At 28.4% G+C, this 21,517-nt stretch overlaps 1 protein-coding gene across 1 annotated transcript in view; it reads right to left on the bottom strand.

Moving 5' to 3' along the window:
- Positions 1 to 21,517, bottom strand: part of LOC111634112 (synaptogenesis protein syg-2-like) — a gene marked incomplete at its 5' end in the record, with an annotated part of 92,404 nt that overhangs the window by 48,008 nt on the left and 22,879 nt on the right. The window contains one exon of the mRNA XM_023378802.1: positions 18,092 to 18,303. Within this exon, the coding sequence (XP_023234570.1) occupies positions 18,092 to 18,303 (212 nt within the window). The remainder of the gene's footprint in view (positions 1 to 18,091; positions 18,304 to 21,517) is intronic.

Genomic DNA, 21,517 nt, shown 5'->3' with positions numbered 1-21,517 from the left:
TAATTTCATTACATATCAACTCTTCAAAATTAATATATTTTAATGTTAATTTCTTTCAACTTAAATCCCTTCTGATATAATGCATTTGAATATTCCATATTTTTTCATGCCTCATAGCATCAACGGAAAGTAATTTTTATCGAACTGCACAACATCCGTTACAGCTTTTTGGATGTTCTGGATGATTTCAAAATGATGATCTTGGCTTTTAATGATGACTTCAAATTGTCATTCGTTGATCTTGAAGAAAGACAATCCGTACACGTTCAGCAAGTTCTATTATCATCCTAAGTCGAAGATCAAGGAAGTCTTGATCTTGGCTTATCCTTCACCCCACTCCTCAATTCTTACCCTTGTTAAAACATTTTCTGCCAACGAGAACTTATCGGAACTTCACCAGCATGTGCAGTTTTTAACGCATCATAAGTTTCAGTTGTATTCTTTTTCAATTTTATATAAAATTTCACTGAATATCATTGTTGGATACTTTGTGTACTCTATTCTTCTGTGATCATTGCTCGAAACACACGCGCACTAAATCTTCAATAATATCCGTTATCTTGTCACTAGAAGGTTAGAACTTGCACCAAATATTTACGAAGGTTTACGCAATTGACTGTTATGTAAATGAATGTTGTAGCGTTACCTTAACGCATAATACAAATTTCGACTCACTACTATCAATGACTTTATGTATATATATTTGTACACAAATGAATAAAACTCAGATTGCTTGTATAANTTATCACTAAAATTAGATACATTTATGTACTAAGACATATTTTATGTCCAACAAATAATGATTAATGCTTAATAAACTGCACTGTTAATATCATATAAGCCAATATACTAGATTATAAGCCAACCTATTATATCAGCTACATATTATTTATTCAATGATTTTATTATACATCTTAATGAATGTCAGGAGTACTGTATACGTATTTTCTTTTTTATGTTAAAACTTGTTTCCATTTCCCTTTCTGTATTATAAACAAGGTACAATGCGAAAATATGGAGCAAATGTTCATTCTATTTTTTGATATATTCGCCTTTTAAGTTGAGTCATTGGTTTAGAAAGTGCGCTGTGCAACGTTTAACTTCATGAACATTTCCATCAGACTCAGAGTGTAAGAATAAGCAGAAATTCTATGGTGCTAAATCAGAATTATAGGAAGAATGAAAAAAATCGCCAGTACATAATGTTCGAAAGATTTACAATATCATTAACAGTGTACCGTGTAATAAAAATATTTTTCCGGCTTCTATTTCTTTTACCAATTGAAAAATCATCTTATAAGCTTTCCTTTCTAGCGTGATGAAAACGTCCAAGAAGATTCATCATTAAATACAATTGAAGGACTCATCTTTTTACTACAAAGATTGCAATTACTTGATGCAGTATAATTGAGAGGAAAAAATTACCGTCACGATTAATGCTTCAACAGATAATGCAACTATGCCAAAAATATACTGAATATGTTTTATTTTTTGTATATAATGTGTTGTAGTTTTCTGCATTATATTTTGTTCTTTATGTATATATATTTGTACACAAATGAATAAAACTCAGATTGCTTGTATAAAAATATTATTATTATATAGATGTTCATGATAAAATTAATATATATTGTCCGAAATTCTTAAAAGATTAATCTATAATTAATATTTCATATTAAGATTTTCGATAATTAAAATACAAATTTTTTCTTAATCTATGGCTCTACAATGAAACATTTATGATTGGAATGAATCTAACCTTTATCAATAAACTAGTAATATCTAGGAGCAAGACTGGGATTTTATACGTGTAATTGACTTAATACTGTATATATTTTTTGTCAACTTGGACAGACTTTCTGTATTGAGCTACCAGGTACCTCAATAAAGAAAGTCTGTTTTCTTTAAGAACTTTTTTCTCAATTCTTGCGTAAAAGCTTAAAAACCAATATAATTGTCCTATTAAAAATTAATGTCCAAATTGACAAAAAATATATATTAAGAAACTAAAGGACAGTAAGGCAATAATAATTGTATAATTCACTTCTTTAAATTTAATTTAGACAGTGCATGTTTATAATGCCTTTCTTAATTAAACTATTCGTTAAGCTGTATAATAAATAATAATAAATATTCTTTTACTTGTTACTAATTATAGCAATAAATAAATTAAATATAAAAGTAATAATTTTTATAAGTAAATCTACATTTTTTAAAATTAGTCGTATTTTCCTAAATTTTTTAAATTTTATCTCTTAGACTGTCACGGATCGAAATTGTCTAAGTAAAAAAATATTTATTTGTGAAGTAAACAGAAACAATAAATATAAGAGAGAAGTTTACAAGAATTATGAAATATTAACGTTGTTAATTTATGAATAAACCAAAGATTCCGTTTATTAATCCTGTGACGATAGAGATTAATGTCATTGGGAAAGCCCAGTGACATTAAGCATCATAAATATAAAACTAAGACAAATTTTACTTGCTTTCACCACTTGTTATGCATGATTATGACAGAATTTCTTCAATGAATTATAATAATTCAGCTGAATTTGTTTTTTTTTTCTTAAATNGAAAAATCATCTTATAAGCTTTCCTTTCTAGCGTGATGAAAACGTCCAAGAAGATTCATCATTAAATACAATTGAAGGACTCATCTTTTTACTACAAAGATTGCAATTACTTGATGCAGTATAATTGAGAGGAAAAAATTACCGTCACGATTAATGCTTCAACAGATAATGCAACTATGCCAAAAATATACTGAATATGTTTTATTTTTTGTATATAATGTGTTGTAGTTTTCTGCATTATATTTTGTTTACATTCAAAATAAAAACGAGAAAATAAACATCTTTAATTTTTGGTTTCGTATATGTAAATTTAAAAAAAAATCAGATATTTCTTTTAACTATCAATATTAGTATAAGGAAAATTCTATTTTCAAAATATCTTTAACATTATATTATATAATAATTTTATTATATTAAATTATTATGGACCATTTGAGTATTGACTATAAACAATTTTAACTAATTTCGTTTCTCTACAATTCTGAAAATATTTACGTTTTTTGAGAAAATACAACACAAAAACGTTTTAAAATACATCTCATCATCTACACTTATAAAAATTAAGAAATTTTTTCCTCTCTTTCATTATAACTAAAGTAAATAAGTTTTCAAAATTGCCTTCTTTAATTAATTTTTTTAACAAGCTAGACAATGGAATTCTTTTCTTTATACACTATAACTTCATTATTATGATATTAAGATATTTTATTTTTATTATTAAAATTTTATATATAAAACTTCCAATTTTACTGCTAAATAAATAGTTTCAAAATCCGTTGAAATTATTTATTTCGCAGTTTAAATCATTTCGTGATGATGGTTGAAAACGATAAAAAAGTAATTTTATATGTTTCAATTACTTGGAATACAGTAGGCCTATATCAAACCTAAATAATAATTTTATTACCTAGCTTTAAATGTTAAAAAATATTGTTAAAATAATTGTTTTATAATGTATTATTTAAATTTATCTTAATTCCTATTTAGATAAAAAAGATTTTTATGAGAGATGTTTTAATTTCTTATTGTTAATACATTTATTTAAATAAATTTATTAAGATCCAACATCATTGAAAAATATGTTAAATTTTTCAAATTTTGAAAATATGAATTTTATATTTTCTTATTTATTAAACTATATATATCCTTTGTACTTTTATATAATATCATTTTTACAATTGTTATATTAGTACTATTATTTGAAATTATATGTTATATAGGAAATTAGTTTTTAAAAAAAAATTATTTTTACAATCATTTTAAATTTAATTTTAAAAAATAGATTGAATTTAATAAAATAGACATTAACAAATTAAGATTATTTGTGTATAAAGCAATAATTTTATATAACTTAAATGGAAATAATGCTACATTGATAGAGGACAGATGGCCAATCGGTCAAGGTGGCAGCCCACCGCTCTGGGGGTCACGGGATCAAATCCGGATGGATCAAGGAAAATTTCCGGGGGTTGTTCGTTCGGATATGTCTGGCTCCGTCCATCACCACCCGGCCGCCCCACTGTGGGCCTGGCCGAACCCATAATGGGCCCCTCTTATAGCAGGCCCATTATGGGTTCGGCCTCTTAATGTCCACAGGGCGGAAAGAGTATATATCTGTGTATATATATATATTTAAAAAATGCTACATTGTTATGAGTGAAAAATATCCAGTACTTTCAAAAACGTATTTTAATATTTTCAAAAGTGTAAGAAGGATATTTTATTTATAAGAATTTGATGATTTTTAAGTAAAAATATAACTTTTGTTAACATATACATTTAAAATAGTGATTTGAATTTGTTTTCGGTCCTATATTTCTTATTAACATCGCTTATATACAGTAACAACAGTTATCGTTGTGAATATAAAATATAGATTACTGTATAATCTCAACATTTCACTTAATTTTAGTTATAGCTAAACGTAAACGGCCATAAACCCGGGTAGAAAAAAGATTAGAAAGTTAATTTGATCCTATCCCCGGATAGAAAAAGGGACCCATAATTTAATATTTTATATATGAAACACATAAAAGTGATACAAATTAAAGTTTTACTTAATAAACCATTAAGGGAAAGCTATGTTTATTTATTAATTATTAATTCTACTTATATTTTAACGGCTTTCTGAGAAGAGCAAAACTTACCTTTGTGACTGAAAAGACTATAAAAATTAAAACTATATTATAAATATATAACATAAATTTGCAGCATAAATATTAATTAGAAAATATTTAAATAATGTTATTTATTCTTAATAGTAACTAATTTATTTTTTATTCTATAAACGTAATGGTATAAATGATTATTAAATTCTATTTATCACTAAAATTAGATACATTTATGTACTAAGACATATTTTATGTCCAACAAATAATGATTAATGCTTAATAAACTGCACTGTTAATATCATATAAGCCAATATACTAGATTATAAGCCAACCTATTATATCAGCTTATATTAATTCTCTAGATTTATCGTAGCTCAAAACCATGACAAAATTTCATATAAGCATTCTGTAAATAATTATGAAATATGTCTTAATTTAGAAAATGAATCCCGTGCTGTTAAGTTCTGATACTATGAAACTACATTTATGAATTTTGCTTCAATTGGGAGTATACAAAAGAGTTATTACTAAATACCATATGAGCTATATGTATAAAATATAAAATATTATAAATTTAAAATATAGCCTACGTAAATATTTTAGAATATTTAAATTATAAAAGTAAATAATATTATTAAGAATTAAGTTTTAACGAGCAAAAATTGTGACATCGTCATAATGCGGGGCTGCAATTTTTAGTCATATTTTTACTTTATTTAATTTAAAATATATGATTTGTATTTAAAATTATTAGTTTCTTGCCCCTGTACATTATACTTTTCCTGATAACAACAGAGTCGGGTCGGTCATCCATATAATTCTGTTACAGCAAAAATTTTGAATTAAAATCACGTGACTTCCGGTCTGAAGAAGTTCGTATGTTATTATTCGGAGACTCCTGCCCATTCGCTTTCGATATCAGTTCTCGACTTTCATTTGTCTAACATTGTTATCGAGATTAAGGATGGACAGAGAGATGGAAACAGTGGGAATTTATAGATTCAATCGCTAAAGAACAATTTTCATTCATTAAATTTATTTATATTGGTTATTTGTAAGCATTTTGCTTAGAACCAACGATGCCTGCAAAATAAGGCAAAACATACATGATTTAGATCCACTAGTAAACTAATAAATAAATACTAAATAATAATAATAATAATAATAATAACTAATTGATTCACTAAAATTTTGTTCTTCCCCATAAACGGGTTTACATCCTGTTATTCACTTATATGAAGTGAATAAAAATACTGTTCCATTTCATTTAAGTGAATAAGACTAATTTACTTCATATAAGTGAATAACAGAATGGAAATGAATAATGAAACGCATAAAAATAAAAGAAAGCTTTTTTGATTCTGATGAAACCGTGTTGTTGTTATTAAGCTGTTTCTTTGCAGACACACTAAGGTGACATATATCAACACTTGGCAACTTATTGACTATTTATTCAGTTGGGACGCCTTTTACATTACGCGTTTCGGGCATTGGCCCCTCTTCAGCCAACATAAAACACAAACCACTATTGTACAGATGTCGAACAGGATGGACAATTTCATATTTCATATACAACTTGGATAACAAACAAGGTCGACGATAATCATTGGAGAACAAACAGGGTCGTAGATAGCAGCTTGACTACTGGGCTTTTAAATATGGCTTTCTTATAATTTACACAAAATTCAAATAAATAGATTGACAATTACAACATATCTTAACAATATTTGTTTTTACCTGTGGTTGATATTCGCATATTACACCGAAATTCATTCGATATTAGTTGTCGCCCTTTCTTTCCGAACAAAATTTCACAAAGTCATCTTAGCAATATTATCCCAACTTGTATCTTTTCTTGATATTGAACTGTACACATGTTTTCCTTTTCTTCTGGTCGATAACTGCCGTTTCTATATTAACAATTTCTTTTGATTCTGATGAAACCGTGTTGTTGTTATTAAGCTGTTTCTTTGCAGACACACTAAGGTGACATATATCAACACTTGGCAACTTATTGACTATTTATTCAGTTGGGACGCCTTTTACATTACGCGTTTCGGGCATTGGCCCCTCTTCAGCCAACTAGACATAAAAAATAAAACATAAGAAAATTTGTACAAAAATACGCGAGTAGATAAACTGTTTTTTTAAAAAAATTTTTTAAAAACATACCATAAAACACAAACCACTATTGTACAGATGTCGAACAGGATGGACAATTTCATATTTCATATACAACTTGGATAACAAACAAGGTCGACGATAATCATTGGAGAACAAACAGGGTCGTAGATAGCAGCTTGACTACTGGGCTTTTAAATATGGCTTTCTTATAATTTACACAAAATTCAAATAAATAGATTGACAATTACAACATATCTTAACAATATTTGTTTTTACCTGTGGTTGATATTCGCATATTACACCGAAATTCATTCGATATTAGTTGTCGCCCTTTCTTTCCGAACAAAATTTCACAAAGTCATCTTAGCAATATTATCCCAACTTGTATCTTTTCTTGATATTGAACTGTACACATGTTTTCCTTTTCTTCTGGTCGATAACTGCCGTTTCTATATTAACAATTTCGTTTGATTCTGATGAAACCGTGTTGTTGTTATTAAGCTGTTTCTTTGCAGACACACTAAGGTGACATATATCAACACTTGGCAACTTATTGACTATTTATTCAGTTGGGACGCCTTTTACATTACGCGTTTCGGGCATTGGCCCCTCTTCAGCCAACTTGTATCTTTTCTTGATATTGAACTGTACACATGTTTTCCTTTTCTTCTGGTCGATAACTGCCGTTTCTATATTAACAATTTCGTTTGATTCTGATGAAACCGTGTTGTTGTTATTAAGCTGTTTCTTTGCAGACACACTAAGGTGACATATATCAACACTTGGCAACTTATTGACTATTTATTCAGTTGGGACGCCTTTTACATTACGCGTTTCGGGCATTGGCCCCTCTTCAGCCAACATAAAACACAAACCACTATTGTACAGATGTCGAACAGGATGGACAATTTCATATTTCATATACAACTTGGATAACAAACAAGGTCGACGATAATCATTGGAGAACAAACAGGGTCGTAGATAGCAGCTTGACTACTGGGCTTTTAAATATGGCTTTCTGTGGTTGATATTCGCATATTACACCGAAATTCATTCGATATTAGTTGTCGCCCTTTCTTTCCGAACAAAATTTCACAAAGTCATCTTAGCAATATTATCCAAAAATTCATAAAGACATACGATTTAAGTTGTAGCTTTTGGTTAAACCGCTCCTGTGTGCAATTCCCGTAACTACGCTAAAGCTCTTACGAACCTAAATAAACCAGCAACGACAACCAGCTCAACACGAGTTGCTCAACTTTTCCGGCAACATTTAAAATTTTAGTGGCGCCATCTGTTATCATATATTATTAAAAAGCTTATTTGATTTTTAACTATTATAAAATGTCAAAAAACCTTAATTTTGAGGGTATGGATGAGTTTTAAAAAAATTGGAAAAACACATGACCCTATTATCTCACCACCTTTCGACCTTAAACTACTAAAATTTAGTAGCATGAATCTTTCTAATAAAAAAACCTTTCTGCAAAATTTCAGAAATGTTCGACAAAAAGCAGAGAAATTATTAAGCTTCAAATAGGATGAACAANACTAAAAAGAACATGATTGACAAGAGAATCAAACCGAATTAAGTTTAGATCCCTCAAATAGGAAAACAGTAATTGAAAATAATTGTAATATAAGCTTTGTAAAACTGGAAGATAGTGAAGTTAAAGGTTTTGAAGAATATAAGATCTTTGTGGAAAAATTATAAAGTTTTACTAAAGGAATTCATAGATCCTAACATTATAATTGGTTTTACTGAAACCTGGATGATAATTCGAAGTGACAGTTAAAGATAATAGTTAATAATCACTTGGTTTTAGTATTTAGCAAAGGAAAAAAAGAAGAAACATGATTAAGTTAAGCTACTAAGTAAAAGAAGCTATCATAAATATAAATTTAATGTAGTAAATAAGATCTTTGTAATGCAAAAACAGAGATATTATGTGGAATATTGCATAAATTTGAAATGTTTTAAAACAGGTGTAAAAAGGAACATACTAAATATGATGTATAAATTAAAGTATACATATATGTAGAAGTAAATTTGTGTAGATAATTAAGAAATTGTAAAATCCAACCACCCTGATTGTAATAGACGGATGGCAAAAGTTCATTGAAAAAATTAATTTATGTAAAGTTGATAAATTGTATAAACATCCCCCGTGTAACAGGCTACAGCCTATTACGTTAATAAACATTAATTCAAATTCAAATAATAATAATTCAAATAAGTAATTTATATAAAACTGTAATTTCCTTAATTTATGATATACTTAATTTATGATAACTTTTTAAATATTAAATATACCTGTACCATATTCTGCTATGATAATTCTATTTCTTTATTACAATAATATTAAATTCGTTCCTTATATTAATTTTGCAATTAGTAATTTTGTAGTTAATTTACAATTTTGTAACTTATGAAAGTTACAATTTTCTTATTTATATATCGATATTCAAGATAATCAGGACAAAAAAATTAGTTGTTTCGTATCTGAGAACTGATCAAGTTCAGAGAAAGTCAATAAACTATTTGTATCCCATGTTATTTATCAACATATATGAAAGCATTAGTCCAAACAACAAAAAAATTGAAATGTTTTTTATTATTACGTTTTAAAACAATTCTAAAAGTTCTATTGGCAATACCAAAGTTATATATTTCATGTTACACAATGATATATAGATACTTCCAAGATAATTTAAATAATTTTAAAAATTAATAGGGTAACTTTTCTACAAGTCACAGAGAAGACATTACGTACAACAGAATAGGAATAAGAGAGCAAAGAATAAGAATATATATTTTAAAAGTCAAGTGAGATAATCAATCTTAAACATTAATGACTTTGCTACAATTTTAACTTCACTGTAAGATAGTTGCGTACAGGTAGCTTCTCTATAATAAGATCACTTTGGTAGAAAATATATTAATTTTAAGATTACTTACTTTATTCATTTTATTATATAAAATGTGATTTTTGTTTATTAACTCTTGCTTTTGTCAAATCTAGAATTTCCCTATTAATGCCAGAAGATACCTCTCTGTTTATTTTTATAATTATAAGTAATAATCTTAAAATTTCGGTTAAACTTTCATTTTTATAAGAATTTAATGTAAATTTATAACAGTTTGAATTCATTTTAATAATAATATTTTCAGATATTAAAAAATATTAATGTTATTCTTTTGTTAAACTGTATTATTTCAACTTTATTATTCTTAGAATAACTACTATAATGTTTTTATTTTTAAATCTGTTGTTTTTAAATCTATGTAATACTAAATTGATAAAAATCAGCTGTTAAAATGATTCATTTTTAATGTTATCATTTAATGTTATATAAGAGGAGATAATTTTTATTAGGAAGCATCTCATAAAGTCACATATTATATTACAGATTTTGTAATTTACAAATTCAGCCTTTACATACAAAAACACACTTACGCTTGTATTACATTTAGAAATTATCGTAGTTTAAAGATTATCGTAAATTCTATATGCACCAAACCTTTGAATAAATATATCGGGATATGAGTGTACGTTATTTTTCAACTTTTGCTTTATTTCAAATATTTTTTTTCACAAAACATTGAATACCTTCAATTATGAAAGATCTCAAACCTGAATTAAAATGAAAAAGATATTTTTTTCAAATATTATTTGTATTTTAAAATTAAAAGATAGAAAGATATGAATATCAGAGAAATATTAATAGATTTAAAAACCTTTTAGATAGATTAATTACTTATTCAAAAAGTGTGCTTTTTTTCGTTCAACTTCCTGCTTTTGTTTCTAGAATAAACTTTTGATTATCTTCTGCTCGTATTTATGTTTTTGTGTCGTCTTATTTATTTTATCACTTAGTTTGCTTATTTATTTTTTAGTTTTATTTTTTCACATTTATTAGAAAATATTGCAAATATTTTCTAATAACATATTGCTTTATGAATTTTGTTTTTACAATTTGTATCTGATGTATAGTTATTTCTTTAAACATTAAGAGAAAGTTAGAGTAAACTTCTCTATTTTATTCTTTTAAATGCAAAACGAGTTTCAATGCTAAAACACCGAACAGATGAAGGTATATATTCAGTTTATTTTTCGATGTACCTGTACAATATGAACGTATGTATTGTATAGTAGTATCTGTCAGTAGCATACCACAAGATAATGCCTGTCAGTAGTATCGAGTACACTACTTGTACAAACTACTTGTAAATCAAGATATTAATTCATCACAATGCGTAGCTTTCGGTAGTTCTCTGTTTGGAACGTCAGAAGCTGGAGAAGCACGATTTGCTGACTTAAGATTCAGATTAAAATAAGAATAGATTAAGCTAACCATTCCAATCACGCATAACACTAGATCTACTGTATTCGTCTTGTCTGTTGAGGCACTTATCGTAGCAAAAAAGTGACGAATCACAGATTTGGCGGTAAATACGCACATCCTCACACCAAGAAAGTACAAATGAGTTTTGTTGGGAGCTTAACCTCATTTGAAAATAATTTAAAAATTGTAAATTATTAAATAGGTAAAAACGCAACTAATTAACTTAATTAAAACCTATTAACGATGTTATTAGATAAATAATTATATAAATAGCCTTAAAGTTTGAGAAAAAATGTAAGGACAAACGAATTGAAAACTTTTACAAAGATTGGATAGTATTTTGTTACCGAAGAGAATGGACGGAAAGTCACGAAAGGACATCGAAAAAATGGAAGTTTGTAGAATGTAGCGGAGATTTTTAGAATGTTATATGAAGGTATACGAATAAACGGCACTTTTATGCAGATTGAGCTATTTCACGTTAAAAACTGAAGAGTTAATAAGTGAAATAGTGACTTAGCCATGTAAACAATACATTTAGTATTAAATAAAATTTTTGAATGAAGCAAGCTGTAATTCAATAAAATATTAATGTAAACACTTTCATTTTTAGTTCAACCTTGTTGCTTTTTCACTGCTCCTAGCATAGGGTAAACAAGATCAATCTTAATCCTAATAAAAGGTGTTGAGTAAACAATCTAATTCTTTGTTAAATTAGAGTCAAATTCACAACGAGAATAGACGTTTACTGAATTTCCACAAAAACGTTTATATTACAAGTAAAACGTATGTACAGTAACAAAAGTCACAAAACAAACAATTACAAAACGTCGGGTGTAACAAAGTTCAAATACTTTAATTAAATCCACGACAACAAGTCCGTCGAAAAGGACACCTTGCGACGAACTCCTTCCAACGTTAGTTACCGTACAGCAAGACAAAACAATCTTCTAGGCCAGCTTAGGCGAAGTTAGACGAACGTGAGTTCCCTTGATGTGTCCTAGGTGAACTAAACTTCCCGCCTAAACGCAATCCTTTTATACGGATTGAAGCAAATAGGATTCCACCAATCAGCGCTTAGTAGCGCTACAAGACGTCCGCTGGTGGTACGATGTCTTCCAGCCAATCCGCGGTCGAGTTTCCAAGAGTTGTTTGAACGGCGTTCCCACGGTGACAACCGCCGTTCGTTTGAAAATCCGGAAAAGCGCGGGAAATCGTATGTCGGACGATTTTACCCCGACAATTAGTTTTATAAAAGACAATAGACTGAAGAGGTAAGTTATTTATTTAAATTTATAAAATTAAATAAATAAAAGAGACGAAATTAAAATCTTTAATTCTTTAAATTTTCTTTAATTAATATAAAAGAGGAAAAGACTTCATTTTGAGAGAAGAGAAAAATTTTATAAAAATATGTAAATTCTATCAATAAGTAAAATCTTTATTAAGCCTAATCCCATGCGAGATATGACACGTGATCACCCTCTATCTCTTCCCCTAGACTTTTCATCACCAACATTTAATGGCATCAATGCCCCTTATACACAAGTTACCGTGTCAAATTTTGTTTTTTGATCTGCACCCTATCCTGAGATATTAATTAATTAAACAAAATAGACGCCAACACACATACACATATGCATTCACATACACCCAAAGAATTGCTTTGCTTTTTTCTATTGTGTTTGAATTTTGTGGGTCACAAAACGTAAAGATTTACAAAAAAAAGCTCGGAGGGTCAAATTTTACCCCATTCCATTACTTTCCCTTGTTATGTAGGCCTATACATAACAGTCAGGAAAGTAAAAGCATTACAGGAAAAAATCTAAATAAATAACAATTCTAGAATAAAAATAATTATTTTCTACAGAAAACCGTAGTAAATCTGTATATGGTATCAGAAGTCATGAATTTTGTTTTCTACACCAACCAAACCAGCAGCGAATGCAGAAGAATCCAAAGGAAAGCTAACTCAAAAATGAAAATTGTTTGAATAATTAAAACGTACCTTATACAGTATTAAGAAGTGTGTAAAAGTTGTATTGCGATAATCCAATATACTATATTAATATCAATCATCATAAATGTTGGTAAAAACTTTTTGAAGTTCGAACGGAAACTGTTATCCTTTTTTACTTTTTGTGTCAATGGGGAGGACTTAGGCCCTAGATCCTCCCTCATACCCAACAATGAATCAAACCATGGAAAAGTGAATATTATTAAATTTAATAAGTATATAAATACAAAACGACATATTCACAAAGGTAAAAAACCTTGCTTCTGTCTATCCTTTCGCCGTTTCTATACCATTAGCAATCCTTAAAAATAATTCACAAAAGTTTCCTAGACGACCTTCCTTTTTAGGCTACTGTTTCGGCAAAAAATATATACTTATTAAATATACTTATACTTTTATACTTACATTTATATACTTATTAAATGTAATTAACGCCGGTCATAGTTTATTTTTACTTAAAATTATTAAATTTATTAACACACATTTTATACATTTTGAAAAAATTTTTACGTAACTAGATCAATCAATCAATTTAAAATTGCCTTTGTACTTTCATAGTGTATTGTTACGATAGGTAAATATTTAATCATATATTACTTAAAAAACTGTATAAAATCGAATATAGTGTATTTCTAGTTGTAATCATAAAAATATTTAATTTTTATGATTACACCTAGAAATACACTATATTCGATTTTATACAGTTTTTAAAACCTGTATGCAATTTGTACAAACATAATTCTTTTAGTGTAAATATAGGTTGGTTGGTCTGAAACTCACAAGGAGAGGGCCAAACGTTCAAGTCTCGAATCGAACGAAACGTGGTGAACATGTAGTAATAAACACAACAGCTCCTTAGGACTTTTTTTTTAAATTTTCTAGTGGCAACAACCAATTTTTTACACTTAGACAATTCAAACATGTTTAGAATTATATTTACACTAATTTAATTGATTAGTACCAAGAAAACTCGAAACACGTGCATTTCTTCCCATAATAGAGCGATTAAACCTCATAAAGCAGTTAAGATTTATAAAAAAGAAAACTAGCTTCTTGATATAAATTTGCAGTGTTTATTTTAAATATTAAAGTAATTCATTTAAAAAGTATCCTTTTAATACTAGTCAATTTAGATCATTAATATAATTGTTATATTAAAAATGGTAAGTAGTTTTTACAGAAAACTATTTATCTTCTTTTGATATGACAACTGCTACTGATATTACACTCTAACAATGTATTGTAGTACTTTGGAGTCCTTTAATATATTCTTAGAATATGGACTATATTTAAGAAGCTTTCGTTTGTAAGTAATCCTCATTTTTTTAAAGAAAAGATAAGCTGTTTAAAAGTTTAAAAAAAACATTCTTATTTGGAAAATACATTCATTATTTTTGCTTTTATTTTTATCATACATTTAATAATATGTATTTGCATGTTATGCTCAAATTATATATTTTTAAATAAATATAAAAAAACGCATATTTTTGCAATTAATTGTCTGTTCGTCCATGGTTTGTTTATTGTTTTGCTTCTTTTATCTCAGAGTTTGCTTTTGAGGAGGATCTTTCTTGTCCTTTTGAACATTACCTGTAGCAACTATAATAAATGTGAATATTTTTGTTTTTCAGGGTATTTATATTTTTATAATTCGGTGTAATTATTCTAAAATATATTACCATTTGTCTCAAATAGATATTCTATTTCTTGTAAGTTAATGAAATTCTTTGTATAAGTTCAATAAAATATTTCATTATTTATTTCTTGTAACGAAATCTTCCAATTAAGAGTACAATAGATCGTATAATAAAATTTCTAATTTTAAAATTCTCATAGTTTTATAAGAAAAACAGATTGAAAATTGGCAGAAAAGAGGAATGCGATAAATTTTGACTACAAATTATACCATGATATTGCAGCCGTGTATAAGACAACACAAGACTCTTGTTTGTAATACTGATTATATATAACTTGTTCTCGTACAAATGTTTTCTCAGTGAATGGCATTTTCTTAGAAAGTTTTATTGATCTAACAGGTCCGTAACGTTCGAGTTTTGAGTCCGAGTATTTCATAAAACATCTACAGGCCTATTTCTACAATTCCAAACAATAATAATAATAATAAACCGTAATGAAAACTCGTTTACATTATTTTTTCAATAGTTTCTTCTCTACATAGATATATACCTGTGGCGTGTCATCCATATAAGGTGTGGAAGCGCCGCTTCCCTTGTATTTTGTAAAATATAAATACCTATTGTGCGATTATTTTTATATTTTAACGTAGTTTCAATTAATTAAAATTAACATTTTATTATAATCTCATTATGTATCTTATTACAAATTTCTAGACTACACGTGAAAAACAATTTAAGATTGATATTGTATAAGATTGCCATTAGGAATATGCATGTACGAATATAAATTCGTACATGCATATTCCTAATGGAAGCTCTGTATTGTCGAATACGGTATAGCTTCAACGGTAAAAATATCTGAAACGTGTAAACCAGCCAGATTATACATGCGCTTTACAGAGCACCAACCTCACGCTCATGGATGCAACAACCAATATATCGTATATTGCTTTCAATGATTCTATCCAGGGCTGGCACAGCTTCCCTATGATCAAATGTCGCCGCGCACCACTGATCTATACTTACTTTTCTAGGAACTACGGATATGCTTCATATCGAACTGAATTCAAATATGTAAATACTGTATGTATTTTTTATGTCAACGAATGACATTCTTGAAATTTGCAAATATGAAAAGCTAATAACTGTTCTGTTTCATATGAATTAAACACATATTATATAACCTCGTTATTTAAATATTTGAGTAAGTTAACCTTAGTAAAGTTCAAAACACACACATACGCCGATTAAAAATTCAAAACATATATAAATTGAAATAAACGTATGTACAGTTACAAAGTTCACACCACAAACATTTACAAAACGTTAATTATAACGAAGTTTAACACATTTATCCACTACAACAGGTCCGTCGAAAAGACACCTTGCAACGAACTAACTCTAAAGTCCTTTACAGTCCAACGAGACGAGACAAGCTTCGGGACCAGCTTAGGCGAACTAAGACCAAACGAGAGTCCACTTTCTGAGTCCACGGTGAACTGAACTTCCCGCCACAACTCAATCCTTTTATAGGATTGAAGAAGAATTGGATTCCGCCAATCAGCACTTAGGAGCGCTACATTACGTCCGCCGATGGTGTGATGTCTCTCAACCAATCAGTGGTCGAGTTTTCAAAAGTGGTCCGATTGCTGTATGGCGACAACCGTCGTTTGTTGAACGAATGGAAAAGCGCGGGAAAACCGTGCGCCAGACGATTTTTATCCCGACAACCTTTAAACTGAAACTCTTTTTATGTTTCCTCTTAAAATTTAAACTCAATAAAGTAAAGTAAACTTATGAGAACTTTCATATTGAATTTTTTCACTTATAATATTCTATTAAAAATTTGACAGATTGGTCTTCAGAAAACAATTACTGATATACATTGTCAGTAAAGATACTGATTATATTTGAACATGTATAAAAAAGATGTAATCGTCACTATAAAATTAGTATTTGTTACTATATATTTGTCATTCCTAAATCAATTAATTCAATGAACTTTTATCATTTTTAAAGGCTAAAAGTTTTATTAAACACCCGAAACATTCTTATGATAATATAGTAGATTTTCTTACAATTGTATGTATTATATATATATAAAGAATAATGATTAAACTAAACAAATAACAGTCGTTTTATTCTTTACTCACGTCTAATACGATAGGACACAAAAAGTGTCATTCGTTTATTTATTTATCATCTATTTATTTTTTATAAAATTAGATTTGTCATTCGTAACCAATACAATACGTTCAATAACAAATTTGATAAGTTTGGTGTTAAAATTAATATATAAAGATTATATTAATTGATTTTGAATGATTTATTGTGTCCGTTTAACTAATATAATTATTATAAAATAAAAAACTTTTTGAAATTAAAATTTTAATTTATAAAAAAGAACTTCTGTTGATCTGTTTTCCACTTAAACGATAATGTAGATGTAAGACGTATTTCGTGTAAAATTCCTTAGGTTTATAACATAAACATCAACTCGACATGACGGATAAAATGTGTAAAAAAATCATGCTGACATTCATTAAAATCGCGATTAAACATTGTTTTACAAATATTCATCAACAAGTGATGAGGAAAAGGAGACGTGAATCTTATTTGAATTTATGGAATTTCTTAACAAAAGGCAAATAATAGAAAATTAATTGGGTTTTTATAAAAGACTTTAGTAATGGTTGAATTGACAAACAGGAAGTAATATCTTTTTATCATTGACTTAAATAAAACCCGTTAACTTATTCCAAACTATAGGGAGTTAGTTAATAGTAGACTTCTTAACTTATAATATATGGAAATTCTTACATTTACTCTGCTCATTCTAAAGAGAAGTAATTTACAATGAATGAAATTACGAGAAAATTCATGCTTAAGAAATTACAGTATATTAAAGTAATACATAGCTAAAAAAATAATAAGTTTAGATCCTATATTACAATTACTTCAAATTTTTTGAACTATTGATTAATCTGACTTTCTCACCTTCTTTATCTCATAACAATATTTATATTTAAATATCCATGAATTAAAGTATTGATAACCTGAAAAATTTTACTTTAAATACCACCTGTAAATATATAGGGCCTATCACTTATTTTATATATAGGCCTATATATATATCTATTTTTATATTACTCTATAAATGTAAAGAATATATAAGAAATATATAGTTTATACTTTATTTTAAATTATATTATAAAACATGTTCACAATTATTAAAATATAAACACGATTTTTACCATTCAGACAAATCCAAGAATTTACCTGCCTGTTGATAGAAATGCTGAGATTAGATGAAGTCACCCATCCCTCGGCTGTTTGATAAGTATCCGTTTCTGAAGATCTCACGATATTATTGTCCACAACCCAAGATATTTGTGCGGGTGGATTACTAAATTCACTCTTGCAGTTTAGAGTTATGGTGTCTCCACGATTAGCTTCCGAGGGTCCACTTATAGTCAAATTCATTGGTCCGACTGCATCATGTAAATTTAAAAAATATATCTTTGTTATGATGAGAATCGATTTCATACATTTTAAATCACCATACAAAATATAATTTTTTAATAGTAGACTTTACTTTCTAACTGATTTAAATAGAAAATATTTTATTTGTATTTAAATGTACAAAATATGAAGGAAGAAACTTGTACTGTACCTAATACTTTTTGCATAAAGAATGAAAGCCATTTTGTAAGGATCTTTATAACATTGTGAGAGCAATTTCGACTAAATTGTGGTTTGTGCTAGAACACTTTCAGGTACAAAACATACTAAAATATTAAAATTTTTGACTTTGTGGAAATCCAGTAAAAATAATAAATAAATGATTTTCTTTAATATTGTCTATGGAGAAATTTTTATTTCTAAACATTTATTTAAACCTTTTCCAACCCAGATATTAAAATGAAAATTGAGTAATCAAATAAAACTAGTAAATGTTTTTTATGTAGATGAGGACATGCGCCTGCAAGAAAGACGTAAAAAAATTTGGAGTTTTAGATTTCGGAAAGTTCTAGAATGTTCTTGATGATTTTTTAAAATTAAATATTAAATTATTTGAATGTTTGAGAATTTTGGAAAACTTTATAATTCTCTTTATTATATTTTTCATGTTGAGGCTCAAGAAAAGACTGATAATGAAGATTCTCTTTGAATAAATTTTTGTAATTCTTTATTCCTCAATAAAATATACTCGTATTTTCTAACGAAAATCATTTGATGTTAATTTAATTTCTCTCCTATAACCTGAAAAAACTTTTATTTTTTAAACTGACTTTTATATTTTTTCATTTTATTATCAAGATTGAAATAGGTTCAAATAAATGTTTTGAAAATAAAACTTTCTTCTTAAACATAACTTTAAAAATCACTTTTTTTAATATTTTATTCGATTTGCACCGAGTATTCTATACAATTCAAAGTGTACTATCATTTACCACTATTTAGTCGAAATCGCTCGCACAATATAAAAATTTTTATGAAATGACGTCCTTTAAGGACAGAATTAAAATGATGAAATTTGGAGTTGTTGCTATGTTTAAAAGCAGAGATTAAGTTACTTGAGTTAATTTTAAATGTAATAGGATGACCTTCTGTTAATATTGCCTTGCGTCATTTATATCCTAATCTCTGTTAAATAATAACATTAATATCTCTTTCTTAAAAAAATCTTTCTCATTTTCAAACTGCTTAACTTTCTTTTTTGAAATATTCTGTACTTTCATGCAACGAAACAAAACAAATTGCTAATATTTACAAGACTAACAGATCATACAATTTATTTTAAATAAATTGGTCAGAGTTTTATTTTATTGAAATTTTTGTAATCATTACCAAAATTACTCAGAAATGTAAAAATACCGTTATTTTTTATTTACGTACAATTGCAGTCTTCAGATTTGTCGCCAATTGATCATTTCTGGGATCAAATAAGACACCAGCTTCGACCATGTACGAGTTTGGAGATCTGGAGTGGCAGGTGTAATATCTGTGGGAAATTCTGTTGCAGTATATTATATTGTATCTATATGACTGCATGTCGATCCTATGATACATGGGGAAATTCTGTTGCAGTATATTATATTGTATCTATATGACTGCATGTCGATCCTATGATACATGTATCCAGACAATATATTCTAGACTTACATACAACATGATTTACAGAAATGTTATTCACCAAGAAGGACTCGATGAAATCGAATGAAACAGTATTTGTTCGAGTAATGACGTTTGTAATAAGTGATTTGAATATCGTCGCAAAGGGACAATTTCCTGTGGAACATGGCACAATTTAAAATACTTTAGTACCGTGTAGGACTCCTCTTGCCTGGATACATGCGCCAATATGGTTTGCATGCAACATAGGTACGGTATGTTATCCTGCGAAAGGTCTGACTTTGCAGATTTTGCAACTATTGCATAACCTTCATCCTCATAGATGGCAGCAGCTGGCTTTTCATATGGCTCCACAAATGTTCAGTGGGTGACAAGTCTGGAGACTACGCAGGTCAAGCAAGTGTAAGCAACATGAAAACCCTAGCTATGTGCAGCCGAGTATTAGCTTGCTGCAAAATTGTGGTTTACATCTTTACAATGAAAGACAGTTTTACCATGCAGCTTTATTATAAAAGATGTTGATTGGAGGTCTTAACCTCCAAACATTATCTTTTATGAAAATTCTAAACATTTGGTCTCTAAAATTTTATAGGAAACGCGAATTTCTTTATAGAATACTGAGGTTTCATAGGATTTTAAGATACTTTGTTGGCAATATCTCGCAGTATTTGCATAACTCTGAGGTATAGCTGTATGTCAACTTTTGCAGTAATCTGACAATTCTGTCTGGGTGTATAACTTCTGTTAATGAATGTACAGTATTTACTTCCTTAGGAATAATTTCAAAATATGTTTTACGTAATTTGCTAATAACAAATAGAAATTAAATAGTATTCATTTCATTATATCAGCGAGATTTAACATTACTCACGGTTTCTGAAGTAGGAGTAGTCAGGTGAAGCTCTAACATGTCAGAAACAAAACTGTCATCATACCAACTAGAGCAAGGGTCGGCAAACTTTTTTGATCGTCGACCCCCTACAAGTTTTCGAAACCTCACATTGACCCCCACCAAAAAGTTTATGTTACAAACAAAACAAAGTACAGTAATACCCTGAACTTACGCGATAGGTGGGACCGAGCGATAACCGCGTAAGTCGGGGTATAATTTCGCAATTTGTGTAAAATCCAAGTCGGATGTACGTAAGCTAATAAATGTTCTCGTTAATCTTATCTTGTCTCTTGATTCGTTCACAATTACAAGAAATCAGCACATTGAATCTCTCAAGTCACCGTAGATATAACAAACACAGAAATAAATAACACAAAATAAATTGTAGCTATGCGTCGATTCCGCGCGACACGTCCGAACATATAAGCTGAAAAATGGTGTGGGGGAGTGAGTAATCAAGGGTTGCGTGGCGCTCAAACAAAAGAGGAATCGACGCGATTTGAAAATCGCGTAACTCCGGGTTCGCGTAAGTCGGGTAGCGTAAGTAGTATGTATTACTGTACTTAGTATTTTAATACATTTCTTTTAATTTTGCAATTTTTTTATTATATTTTTATTTTTTCGTTTCTTGTATATTTGTTAATAATAATTTTTGTAACTGACAATCAGTGAGACGG

The sequence above is a fragment of the Centruroides sculpturatus genome, unplaced genomic scaffold (assembly GCF_000671375.1).
Source record: "Centruroides sculpturatus isolate CEXI.00-Female unplaced genomic scaffold, Cexi_2.0 scaffold868, whole genome shotgun sequence".
NCBI classification, from domain to species: domain Eukaryota; kingdom Metazoa; phylum Arthropoda; class Arachnida; order Scorpiones; family Buthidae; genus Centruroides; species Centruroides sculpturatus.
This window is presented reverse-complemented; position numbering and strand designations above follow the sequence as displayed.